The sequence below is a fragment of the Choloepus didactylus genome, chromosome 6 (assembly GCF_015220235.1).
Source record: "Choloepus didactylus isolate mChoDid1 chromosome 6, mChoDid1.pri, whole genome shotgun sequence".
In the NCBI taxonomy this organism is placed as follows: domain Eukaryota; kingdom Metazoa; phylum Chordata; class Mammalia; order Pilosa; family Megalonychidae; genus Choloepus; species Choloepus didactylus.
In genome coordinates this window covers 53860371-53873918 of record NC_051312.1, presented here as the reverse complement: position 1 = coordinate 53873918, position 13548 = coordinate 53860371, and the positions used below count along the sequence as shown (strand labels likewise).

At 35.5% G+C, this 13548-nt stretch overlaps 1 protein-coding gene across 9 annotated transcripts in view; it reads left to right on the top strand.

The window, feature by feature from the left end:
* Positions 1-13548, top strand: part of ANO3 (anoctamin 3) — a 334560-nt gene that overhangs the window by 285193 nt on the left and 35819 nt on the right. For all 9 annotated transcript variants that reach the window (XR_005217391.1, XM_037839166.1, XM_037839168.1 and 6 more), the window contains 3 exons: positions 2259-2341; positions 2761-2901; positions 3503-3667. Coding sequence is in view for 8 of the 9 variants with exons in the window: in XM_037839166.1 (XP_037695094.1) it covers positions 2259-2341; positions 2761-2901; positions 3503-3667 (389 nt within the window). In the remaining variant the exon portion in view is untranslated. The remainder of the gene's footprint in view (positions 1-2258; positions 2342-2760; positions 2902-3502; positions 3668-13548) is intronic.

Below are 13548 nucleotides of genomic sequence, written 5' to 3'. Positions count from 1 at the left end.
TGTTTCCATTGCCTCAAAAAATTCCCTTAGGCCACTCGCCAGTGGTCCACAGCCCCAGAAGCAACCACTGTTCCAATTTTCAAAGCTACTTATTTTTACTATTAATTGCATGTTTGTTAATAAGTTTAGTAGGAATTAGTAAATGATAATATCCTTTTCTCAGTGTTTCATATTGACAAATGATTGCTTTCTGTGCAACTCTTTATCATTAACAATTTAAAGAAAAATGTGGATCCACTTGAAAGTTTAAATAAATAATGTATAAAATGAGTACATCTCAAGCTGGATGGATTTTTAACATAAAGATTAGTCAATATTGAAATTTAAAGTAAAGACCCTACTTTCTGAGGAAGATTCCATACATCTTCAATTGCATCATAACCTTCAAATTAAAATCACACCAAATCCAGTTTCCAGGTTCACGAAACCAAGATTATCTTTATTTCTTAGACTATCTGAGAGGTGATTCTAGCACAAGAATATGCTGGAACGATAAATTAAGAGGAAATAGAGTATATGACATGTTTAGACTTGAAGACTTGATGGAAGTAAACAATAACTAGAATTTTATTTGAGCATATTTTATTTCTGAGCAATGTATTAAAGACTACATCCCAGCTTGCAATCAATATAGGTTATACCTGCTTATGTGACTCAGTGCTTTTTAAAATAGTTTTCAGTTTTCCTTTGATAATAGGTCAGTTTTTTCTCTTTCCCTCATCACTTCCTCTATATCTCCACTTAATTCCTAAGTCTCCCTTTTGGTTGCAGTGGTTGTTGTCTACTATTTTAAAAGCAGCTCCAGTGTTTGGAGAACCTGATTTCTCTTGGTGTCAATGGAGCTTGGCGCTCTCGATTCTTTTAGAACTTTTCAGATCATCAGTAGATAGTACTATTTATAGTAGCCCTCTTCCCTTCAAAAAAAAAAAAAAAAAAAAAAATTCTGAGGATGTCATGTGCCAGGTATTGTAGATGAGAAAAACTAGTCAAAGTTTCAGTCCTGCCTCTGCCACTTACTGGCTGTGTGTTTTTGGACACAGTCACTTAGCATTTTTGTTTCCAAAATCTGGAAAGGATAATAATACTTGCTGCTGTATCTCCTTGTAATGTTGTTGAGTAACAAAGTTAAATCATATGTGTGAAAAGCTTTGTAAACTTTTATAGGATAAAATGGAAGATAATGTTATGATCATTGTATTTTTTTCTAACCAATGTCAGTGCTGATTTTTAATTATAAAGAAAAAAGAGAAGAAAACTTTAAAATAATGTTAACCTGGCATTCTTTTACATTGGATCAGGAGAGAGAAGTCAAGAGATGAATGAAAGCAGGTAGGGAGGAAGCGTTCACTTCTTAGCTCTATCAGCTGCTGGTTTTTGGCAGTAAAGCATTGTTTCTCTGCTTGCACAGGAATTACAATTCCTCTTTCATTATACCACTTATTACAATGTGAGTTAACTTTATTTAGATGGCCATCTCTCTCTCTCCATTAGATAAGAAGCTTCCTGAGAGTTTAGAGTATCTTGCTCCAAATCAAAGAACCACAAATAGATGGATGGATGGATGATTGGATGGATGCATAGGGTCACAGATTTTTAAAAACACATATGTAAGCACCTAATTATGTCCACCAAGTCTTGAAAAGTATACAGTATAACCCACTTATGAGAAAGAAAACAATATTTCTTTTAGATGTTTACACATAGAATTAAAATAATGGTTCAAGCATTTCTTCTCTTTTCCGTTGAGTCACTTTCAGTGCATGCAGAGTCTACTTAGAATATGCACCCAAGAGTCACATCTCTGGTCTTTCTTTTCTTTTCCTTCCACTGTGGAAGCCGTGTTCTGTTCCTCGTTCTCTACCACCCCATCTTTTTCTGGGTCCTGGAAGAATAGCATCTGGTCTTATTTTATCATCTCTGGGTAAGGCTTTATTTAGTCTCCTAGATAATTTTGAATAATCACGTACAAGTCAAAAGGGAAGATAATTATTTAGCTCACTAAGGCTGACCTTCTCTCATAGCATCACTTTGAGTTTTATGCTAACAAAAATTTTGCTTCTTTATTCAAAGAAACAAACAAAAAATCTCTCCCCTGTAGGTGTGAGCATCAATAGGGGTGAATGGAGACAGGGAAAAGTGAGGAAGGGAAAAAGAAAATCCCAATATAATATTATGGAAATGCCTCAGTCGAAAGTAGAAAAGCATTGTGACGTATGTGATGTGGTTTGGATAAAGAATTATTGCTATTTTTTTAATAGCCACAGTCTTCCTGGAGTTTTGGAAAAGGAGAAGAAGTATACTGACCTATGCTTGGGACCTGATCGAATGGGAAGAAGAAGAGGTAAGATGTTAGAAAATCAGAATGTAAGGAAACTAGGATAACACATGATGTGGAAAACTATCCTGTGCCCTTAATGATCAGGTTGGGAACAGCTGCTACACTCCACTAGCTTTTTTCTTGATAGTTTTTTACTAATATGATTTCTTACTTCATGAAGAACATAGATCTCAATGACTAAGTGTGCAATCTTTTTAAATCACTTCTATGATTCCTTATATCTCACTGGTGAACATTTTGCTGATTAAAATACAGTTTAGGGTTAGTAATATAGTTTGCATCTTATTTGGAAAAAGCTACTTCTTTTGCAAAGACAGTGTAAAAGTAAGTCAAATCCCAGGAGTTTTGTATCAACTATTGGGGGGACTAGTTTTTGCATAGTTTTGGCTTTGATATTTAGGTAATTTTAATTGCTCTCATAGGAAACACTTCGCCCCCAGTTTGAAGCAAAGTATTACAAGATGGAGAGAGTGAATCCTATCACAGGAAAACCTGAGCCACATCAACCCTTTTCAGACAAAATCACTCGTCTTCTTGTCTCTGTCTCAGGAATATTCTTCATGGTGAAGTATAACCATCAATATCAAAATCTAACAGAACTGACTTTCCCCAGGGATAAGAAGGAAGTTGTGGGATTCCAGGGTTTAGAAGGAAGTTCTTTGATTTTATTACCCTGAAGATGCAAGAATCTGTATCCTTTTCCATACCTCAGTAACATACATAGTATTAAACAAAATAGAAATTACAGCACATCATGGAGATATGACAAAGGAAGTTTTGCACATTCTTTACAAAAGCACTCTTTGGGGAAAAACGACATAATCTCAAATAAACTGGAGACAAGATGAGTTGTCCTGATAAATTAGGTACATCACGGTTAAAATGAAGCATTCCATTTGAATGTGGAGGGAATTTACATTTTGGACAGAATTTACATTTTACGGTGATAACTGTGTCATTAGACTAAAGCAAATTAAATCTTATACTTTTTATTTTGACTGTAATGTAACCTCATTCCTTGTAGGATAAAATTAAATTTATGTATCCTTTCTTGGGAAGGTAAGCACCTCTGGCTTTTGAGGGTAGTGTATTGGATCTATGGTTTTACTTTTAGTCTGTTAATGATGCAAAATGTGATGTCTCCTCTGGTCTCCCACATTGTAGATTTCTTTGGTGATCACTGCAGTGTTTGCAGTTGTGGTGTATCGCCTGGTCGTCATGGAACAGTTTGCTTCATTCAAGTGGAGTTTCATCAAACAACACTGGCAGTTTGCAACGTCTGCTGCTGGTGTCTGTATCAATTTCATAATCATTATGATTCTGAACCTTGTAAGTGTTTACAATCCTATTTTTCAATAGGTTTGAAAGAGGGTGAGTAGGGGAGAGGTCTGTGTTTTCCTTGTACTTGGACTGGATTCACATTGAAGCCAGAATGAGAACCTGCGTATTTGTCAACTCAGTTTAGCAGAAATTTCATCTGTGTGGTTTAGGCAATGGATTTTTGAAATTAAAATCAATTCTAGTTGTATTGTCTTGTCTACCCTTTGAGATTATAATCTAGATTAATAATAACTTCCATTCATGGAGTGTCTAGTATGTATTAGAAATGGCACTGTGCTCTTCTCAAACAAATCAGGGATTGTTTGGATTAGGGACCCACACGAACAATCTCAACTGCACAGGAGAATTTATAGGAACAATATAGAAAACCTGTTGGAAAATGAAGTGTTGTTGTCTTCCAGGCCTCATGTGAAATGGAAAACAGGCAACTACTCCTGTTTCTCTAAGACTTTTCTTTCCTCCCCTCCCTGCCTTCCTGCCTTCCTGCCTGCCTTTTTTTCTGTGCTTCTCTTTGCATGTCTGCTTTGTTCTTTTGTCAACAAGATGACTGTTTTTGCTTAATCATGACCTCTGTGCTCTTCCATAGCCCGAGATACCTGCTGTATTGCTGTGCTTTTGGTATTTTCATTGGTTCTAACTCTGTGTGGCCATAGTGGCCAAGTCTGTATATCTTGTTTAACTTAGATCACCCAGTATTTCAGTGTGCTATTTCCTAGTGAGAGCATCTGATTGGTTCAACATGACAGCCACTTATCCACTTGTGGACCAGATGTCCATGGTTGAGGGGGCAGTGTTATGCTCAGGCCTGTCTCTTCAACAAGATCTGTGGATGAAGGTTGATTTTCTCTGAAGAGTTATATACAGGAGGCACTTATTGGCACATTTAGAACAAAATCTTTCCTTTAATTCTTTCAACAACTCCACAAAGTCAGTATTATTCTCCCTGTTATATAAATGAGAAAACTGAGATTCAGAAAGGTTAAATAATTTCCCCCAACTATACATCTAGTAAGTGTTAGTTCTAGTATACTTACATCATTAGACATTTATGTAGTTAACTGAGTAATACACAAATAGTGATGTTGATATTATGTACAAGTTGTATGCATTTGGTTTTAAATGTGGACTGACACTGATGTTAGTGGGCTGGAAACATTTTCTATTTAACTTTTAAGTAATTAGGAAAGACCTTAAAAGAAAAGTGAATAGTCACTGTCATGAAAAAGTAAATTTCAATATGAACCTGATTGTTAGTACCTTCTACTGGTGTATCTTTCCTTAAGGTTAAGTTTAGTTTGTAGAAGGAGAATACTATTTACAGTATTTCCAAACAAGCCATAAAATAGTTCATGTCTTTGACTCATAGACTAAAGTATACAAAAAACATTGAAATGAAATACTAAGACTGTATGATAGTACATGTTTGATAGTTTAGGTCATACAATGCATGAAGACAATGCATTGAAGGGGGAGCCACTCACATCATAGACATTGTAGATTTTTATATTTATGTTGATTCTCTTCTGGCAGTTAGTAAAAGATCTTGCATCTAATGTAATCAGTATGTCATCATAATTTCCAGGAGACAGAGGTTGTTGAGATTGGCTCCAGTATCTGAGGAAAAGAGGTCTAAGTAGTTGATGTGTTTATTTCTAGGTAACACTAGCAGACAGCCAGTCTGATCTTAAATTGACTCCATTTCTTATCCTTAGTAGGTTTGTTGACATAAAAACAACTAGCGATAGTCTTGTTATCCAGGATTTTATAGACTAGTGAGGAAATAAGATTGAAGGCACAAAGAAGCACAAACGGCCCTGAGTAAGGTGAGAAAGTAGTCATCAGTTGCCCTTGAAATGAGGTAGTGGTGTCATGAGAGTGGATCAGAAGACCTGAGTGTGCTCTTACTCTGATGACCCAAGAAAAAACAGAAAGAGGACTATCATCAGTTAAAGAAATTCAAACCATGGTCATGGAAGTGCATGTCTTTTGTCCCTGGGAAATGGTCAGAACTGTCTGCAGAACACATATCTTACGGAAGAATGAAGAAAATGAGATTAGAAAAACAGACCAACTGTGGAGAACTTGGGTAGCAAGTAACGAGCTTGGACATCATTTTTTCCCCCTGTGGACAGTGGGGAGCCATCAGAATTATAGATGGAGGTAATTGATAGGTGAATAGCCACCTATCACCCTATCAGATACATTTATAGGTGTGACCAAGATTAAAATATTAGAAGTTACTACTATGTAATTACTCTGCTGATAAATTTGGAAAAGCTCAAAGAAATGTAAGGTTTTCTGGGGGGAAAAAATTAAATGGTCAAAACTGCTTAAAATAGAAGTAGATATCCTAAACTGATTACCAATCAGTGAAGGGACTGAAGGAAAAAAGTCTTTAAAAACCAGCAATCCAGTCTTATCAAAGGCCCTGTATTAAAAAGACATTCTTTTTAATCTTAAATAAAAAGAATTCCCAATTGTGTAAATTAATCCAGAACTTAAACAAAGATGTAATTCTTCCTGAGCAAACATAAACCTGATTTTAAAAATATATCTGACAAAGATAGTATTAAAAAACAAACTAAAGAGAATTCACAACTAACTAAATAAAAATTGCAAGTATATATCAAAATATCAAAATGTTATCAGTAGTTATCTCTGGAAAGTAAGATAATAGGTGGGTTGTATTTTCTTCTAGGCAATATTAGACTAGTCTAATATTTTACGTATATTTTAAGCATTTTCTAAATTTTCTACAAGTATATATTCCATTTAAAACTAGTAAAAGACAAACTTAAAATATTCATGGCTTTTGATTTTAAATTTTGATGTTCTTTGTTAAAGACATCACCAGTAACATAGTCAGGGTTTATGTAGGAGGATTTTTATTGTATTATTATTTAGAGTAGCAAAACTTGAAAAATAGACTTCCTAAATAACCAAATTAAGGGGATGTTAAACTAATTCAAATTCCATATAATGGAATAGCATATAACCAGTTAAAATGATATTTTAATGTTACTTAAGAACATGGCATGAACTTATATAAAAAGGGTATAAAATTGTACATGATTCCAATTTTGTAGGAAGAGTAGATATATACTGGGATTTTGAAACTGTAAGAGACGGCATTGGAATGTTGACAGTGATTGTCTCTTAGTAGTGGGATAACATACGAGAAACCCTCTTAATATAATACTTCTCCTGATCATTCAGATATATCTGTCTAATGTAGGTATTGATTTCTATTCAGAAAAAAACACTTTACTTTGAAAACATTCTACTGCGATATAAAATTTGGAACAAGTTAGAAATAGAAAGCACTTTCATCTTACTTTATATATATGAATCACGCATAAAACTACAGCCACCTAGGCCACAATTTTTGGTTACTTTTCACATTTTGTTTATAACTAAGTAAAGGTTTTATATTAATCCCGAATAACATCCCACACACACACACACACACACACACACACACACACACACACACAGTTTCTGGCATTCTAACATGTGCTCTCTCCTTCTCCCTTCCCTTTCTGAATGCTGTCCTAGTCTCCATCATTTGTCTTTTCAGTTCTTAGGCTTGATGTCCTGGCAACAAAATCAGTGGATTTTGGACACAGGCAAAGCAGAACTTTGCCACATGATCTGTGTGATCCTGGTTACATCATACAACTTCTTTCAGCTTTTATTTCTTGATCTTTAAAATGAAGGTGTTAAGACTAATACATAGGGATGCTGAAAGATTAAATGAGTACATCAACTTCTAGTGCATACAGGCTGGTAAATGTTAGCTTTCTTCCTCTATATTTCCTTCTCTTCAATCATTTAAAAAATGTATTTATCTTTGTAAGTCTATCAATACTTCCATTCCCGTTCTTGCTAAATACCAACATTTTCTTTATTTTTTTCCTTTTTTCTCATCTTAAATCACTGGTAGATTTTTTTTTTTTTTTTTTTAATTTTCCTTCAACCCAAGTTGCAGAAATGGTGATTATCTCTTCTTTGTTCCTAAATTCTTCAGACAGCATCTGCAAAGATTGATTTTTCCTATTCTTTTTTATTAAATGTTATTAAATTAATAAAATTTGTAAATACTGAGTTGTCTTTGAAGATAAAAAGAATCACAGTTTGTTGTATTATTTGTATTATGCTTTTTATCAAATATGTCTAATAATATGATAAAATTTTAAATATTTATTCCATGCAGAAATCATATGACTATGCTAAATTTTCACTATCTTTATTTGCATAGTTAGTGTAAATAGTATTGGCAATATAAAACATAAAATACTAAGTAAAAGTCACCTTCCTCAAACCCTATCACCACCCACCTCCCTCCCCACCACAAATTTAATGTGGCCCTTGGAGGTAACCAAGGTTAAAGATTTCAGTCTATATATTTACACCACTCCCATTAATTTAATGCCATCAAAATACCCTGTGTTTATTTAGCAGTTTGTTCCAAATACCTACAGACCTTCAAAACCATCTTGAGTGAATTAATGAACTAGATAAATACTTTTCAGGATGGACAACATTTCACAGACTAGGAAAATAAAGAAACCAAATGTGGTTAATTATTGTTTTGCTCAGAAAAGGCAAGCATGACAGCTTTGGGAACAGCACCTCCAGTTAGGGTTAAATCCTGAGTCCCCTCCCGTCTTCTTGGTTAAACTGAAGACCTTATTAGACCAAGCTCGTGAGCAGAACCTGCATTTAAAAAAATAAAGGGGGCTCTACCCCCCAAAACATCTTCCTTATAAAATGGCTATTGTAATTATAACTAGTATTTTAAAAGTCAAAATTTTGCTAGTTTCCATTGCTATACCAGACTCCAGTTTTATATTCCTGTTGCTTCTTACTCACTAATCCTTTAAATTCTGACTCTGCTCCACCTCTAACCTCCATCCTCAATACACCATTTCTAGTATCACAGCTGGCTCTCAGATGGGTTCAACTCAAACTTGTTCTCACTAAGTTTATGTGTTCATTCCTCCAACACACACGCATTTTACAGAAACCAAAGTTTGAGCCCAGTGGAGTAAATCTCTAATGGTAGAAATAAGACCTCTGTTGGCAGGTGGGGATAGTATTATTTGAGTCATGTAAACGATCTTTTGGGATTCCCCAAATCCCACCGGCTCTGCTTAATTGAATGAGAGAGCCCATGTAACTGCCCACTGCTATAAAACAATCATCATTCCTAGGAGAAGGTTGTTGAATGTTTTGCTTTAAATGCAGTTTTCCTAGCCGCATGAGGGAGGTTCTGAATTGGAATCAGTGATCTGTGGTTTTTCAAAAGCGTTCTAGGGGATTTTGAGGCATCCAAGTGTAGGAATAATCCTTTAAGCTAGTCTCCTGATCTGACAAATGCATTTATAATAAATATTTATTAGTTTAGCCCATTGTATTCTCCCAACTGGAATTTTTATTTAGGTATGTATCCACATGTTACAGACTGCTTGGAGAATTATAATCTTTGATTGTTCATTTGAATTAAAATAATAAGTGCTGCAAACTTAAAAACCATTGAAAATTCAATTTCATTAGCAGATGTAATTCTTAGCACATCTAATATACAAGATGCTAGGATCTTTGGAGAATAAAATATCTAAAATGTATTCAAATAATATTTTCTAAAAGTCTTTTAGGCATTAGTCAAAGTGCTGAGGAAACAAAAATGAGGAAGCCACAGTTCCTGTTTATAGGGAGCTTACATTCTAATAGTGGGAGAAAAGGCATATCTAAGCACTATAACAGAAGAATATTCACAAGAGGGATTGTTTAATTCTACCAGTGGAATCTGATAGGAGGGAAAATAGGCATGTTCAAGTATCATGTGGGAAGAAAAGACACAAAGAAGAGATTGTTCAATTCTACATATGGGATTGAGAAAAAGCTTTATAGATGAACTGCTGCTTAACTGGAATATTCAAAGATTAAGAGATCTTTTCCAAGAAAACAAAAGAAAACAGGGGATTCCAGGCAGCACCAGCACTGTGAATCAAGAGACAAGGATGTGAAACAGCAGAGTGCCAAGGGCAAACAAAAAGTGATTCCATAGGCTGGAGTGCAGGGTGTGAAGGGAAGTGAGATAAAACCTTGGAAGAGAGAAGAAAGGAAAACTGGCTTTAAGTATTGGAGGGCTCCCAATGCCATCTTAAGGAGTTTAAAATTTATATCAGGGGCAATGGGAGTAGGTTAAACAGCTAACTGCAATGTACAGGGGAGATGGGAGGGATTTAGAATAGAAGCAGGAAGACTGCAGAAGTTTTTAGCAGGCTGCTGCAATGCTCCAAGCTGGAAATGGCAAAGGAGCCCAACTAAATTGGTAGAAGTGACAATAGTGAACAGGAGATGGGCAAGAGAGATGTTATAGAAGCAAAGTCCGCAGTAGTCGTTGATATGATGAAATAGACAAATAAGTGAATGAGGAGTGATTTAAGATTTTTGACTGTGCACATTGATCATTAAAAGGTTTTGATTAAAAAAAAAAAGTTTAACTGATTTAAATGGTTTTACCATGTCTACATTTCAAAATTCTAAGCACATGGAGTATAGCAGAAAAACACACTAGAGTAATAGAATATTTTGACTGAGGTAAAGTCCCTCCTTTGGGGAAAATGGTGGCCCAAGGAGCCTAGGGTCAAGCTATTAAGAAATGAAACACATTTTTATTAGCTGTGTTTAGTGACAGTACAAAAATAATGTAAAAGACGGGTAATGTTTGGTTTTCTAGATGAATCTTTTAGGTGATATATATTTTTTAAAGAGTGTGGTATTTTGATATTATTTTAATCTATCCTCATTTGATTACACCCTTAAATTAATCCTATAAGTTCAAGTAAGTCAGAAGAGCTCTTTAATAATCTGTGAAGTTGTTCCTTAACATCCTGTGTAGGAAGTTGTTCTGGTTTGCTAGAGCTGCCATAATGCAAAATACCAGAACTGGATTGACTTTTATAGAGGGGTTTTATTTGGTTACAAATTTACAGTCCTAAGGCCATATAAGTGTCCAAACTAAGGCATCAACAACAGGATACTTTCAATGAAGAATGGCCAATGGCATCCGGAACACCTCTGTCAGCTGGGAAGGCATGTGCCTGGCATCTACTGGCTCTTTGCTCCTGGGCTGCCTTGCTTTCGGCTTCTGGTTGCAGTGGCTTTCTCTCTAAGAGTCAGGGGGTCCTCTCTTAGCTTCTCTGGGGCAAACTCTAGGCTTCTTCTCTTAGCTTGCATCTCCAAATGTCCTTCTGTCTGCATCTCCAAGCATCTCTAAGCATCAGCAAGCGTCTTTGTCAGCTCTTAAGTTCTCTTAAATACTCCAGTGAACTAATCAACATCCAGCTTGAATGGGTGGGGTCCGCATCTCCATGGAAATAATCTAATCAAAAGTATCACCCACAGTTGAGTGAGTCACATCTCCATGGAAACACTCAATCAAAAGGTTACACTCTAATCAAAAAACTAATAAATCTGCTCCCACAAGATTACATTAAAGAACATGGCTTTTGGGGGAACATAATTAAAAAAAAAAAGTTTAACTGATTTAAATGGTTTTACCATGTCTACATTTCAAAATTCTAAGCACATGGAGTATAGCAGAAAAACACACTAGAGTAATAGAATATTTTGACTGAGGTAAAGTCCCTCCTTTGGGGAAAATGGTGGCCCAAGGAGCCTATCCAAACCAGCACAGAAGAGGAGGCATAAATTCAGAAGGACACTGTTATTTTACACATTAAATCTGATGACTATAACATTTTTTTCACATGGTTCAGTTGGCTGAATAGTTCATCTTCTTTATGTGAAATCCATTTTAAAACCTCCTGTATTAGTTGCAAGAGCAAAGGAGAAGAATTTATGGCCTATTTCGTTTCCAAAAATCCATGAATCTTTATGCCAAAATACCCAACCGGTAGAAATGAGCATTTAGACAAAAATAAAGTCAGTTCTGATCCAGTCAGTCCCTAAATAGTATTAGGAAATTACTGATTTAAGGGATCTAATGTAATTGAGATGCACAGCCAAGATCAGAAACCACCTCTTTCAAAAATAAACTGCAAATAATTTAACAACAATTAAGTCTTCAATTTGTTATTTTTACCATCCCTTTAACATGTGTATGGTTAAAAAACTGCAGAGCATGAATTTGAAACCAGGAATTGCTCAGTCCTAAACCCATCTTATTCTTTATTTTGCTGCCCCCTGAAATACCATGCTACTTAAGTTGCCACAAGTCACATGGTTACTGAGGAAATATTTTCAAAAGGATTTTAATGAAAATTTAAATTGTACATTATTCAAAACATTTCTACATTCTTTTTGCTTGAAAATCAAACATTATTGTTGAATAACTAATTTAAGAATAGATGACAACAGCATGCCAGCTGCCTGGATGCATGATTGATATGTTATTTTTAAGAAAAAGTGAAACATCAGAGCAGACATATTCTTGTAATTTGAAATATATGGGTTTGGGGCCAATTAAGCAACATGGTGAATAAAAAGTTAACTCCTGTTGGTATCTCTTCTCTTCTCATTTTCATTCCGTGTACCATGCAGAAAGCCCATCCTAAATATGTATATATATATTTAGACACAGACATACACACACATCTACACGCACAAATACATACATTTGCTTTTGTTTAAAAGAGCCCTAAATCCTTTAGGCTTAAGTAAGTACACCATACTGGCTCTGGACTCTCCCACATTGTTGACCAACTTTAATTTCTAGAATTCAAAGCAATACGTTCCTATGCTTCTTTGAAGGGCATAATAATCAAAATGCACCTAACTTTCTTTAATACCTGGTTACCAATTATAATGCAAGTTGATTATTATGGACTAGGGTAGATCAAAGGATGAGAGCACACATCTTTACCTGTAAAGGTCATGCCAAAGGACTCATTTAATAAGAGGATTGGTGTTTTTATGGGTTTTTCTTAAAATTTGTTAAATTTGTTGGTACCTATGCCATGGATTCTAGAAATTCAGAAAAGTAGATTACTGGAAAGAAAAATTTCCTTTCAGTCCTGCAGATGTCTGTTTGGAGTTCATTTTCACAATGAAGGCTAGATTGTGGGTCTCTGACTCAGGTATAAGAGCCCCAAAACAACTGTAGAACCCCCTAATATGCACCTTTACAACAACTTTATCCTTTCCCTGCCTTTACTGTTCTTTTTTTCCCAAATGAATGTCTCTGAAATATCTTGAAATAAGGCATCCTTGTGAAGATGATGGCTTAGCTCAGGATGAATTCTAAAGTCCTTTTCAGTGCCAACTGGGGTCTGAAAACATGTTTCCCTCTGAGAACTTTCTGACTCATCTCTTAGCACTTTCCCCTCTGCTCACTGCATTCCTGTCCCTCTAATTTGCTTTCCATTCATGGGACACATCAAACCCATGACATTCTCAGGGCGTTTGCACTTACTGGTCCTATGTCCCAAAGGTACTTCAGCCAGGTATCTGTCTTGCTCCCTCTCTCACTGCACAGAGTCTCTGCTCAAATGCCACCCTCTCAGAGGGACTTCCCTGACTACTCTATGAATAGCACTCTGTCCCCAACACCCCTCTTTATCACCTCAGCCTGCTTTATCATTCCTCATAGTACATTTAACCCCATGACCAATTATATATGAATTTGTTTATCATGTGTGACTGCCCACTGGAATTTAAGTTCCATGACAGTAGAGACTATGTCTGTTTGGTTCAGTGTTGCTTAGTTCCTTGAATACTACCCTAATAAACATTTTTAAACTTAACTAATACATATTACTAAGAGTATTTCAGCTTACCGAATGCATTAGTGAGTTGATTGTAAAAGTATAATCTCTCCGACATGGTATCCGATACACATA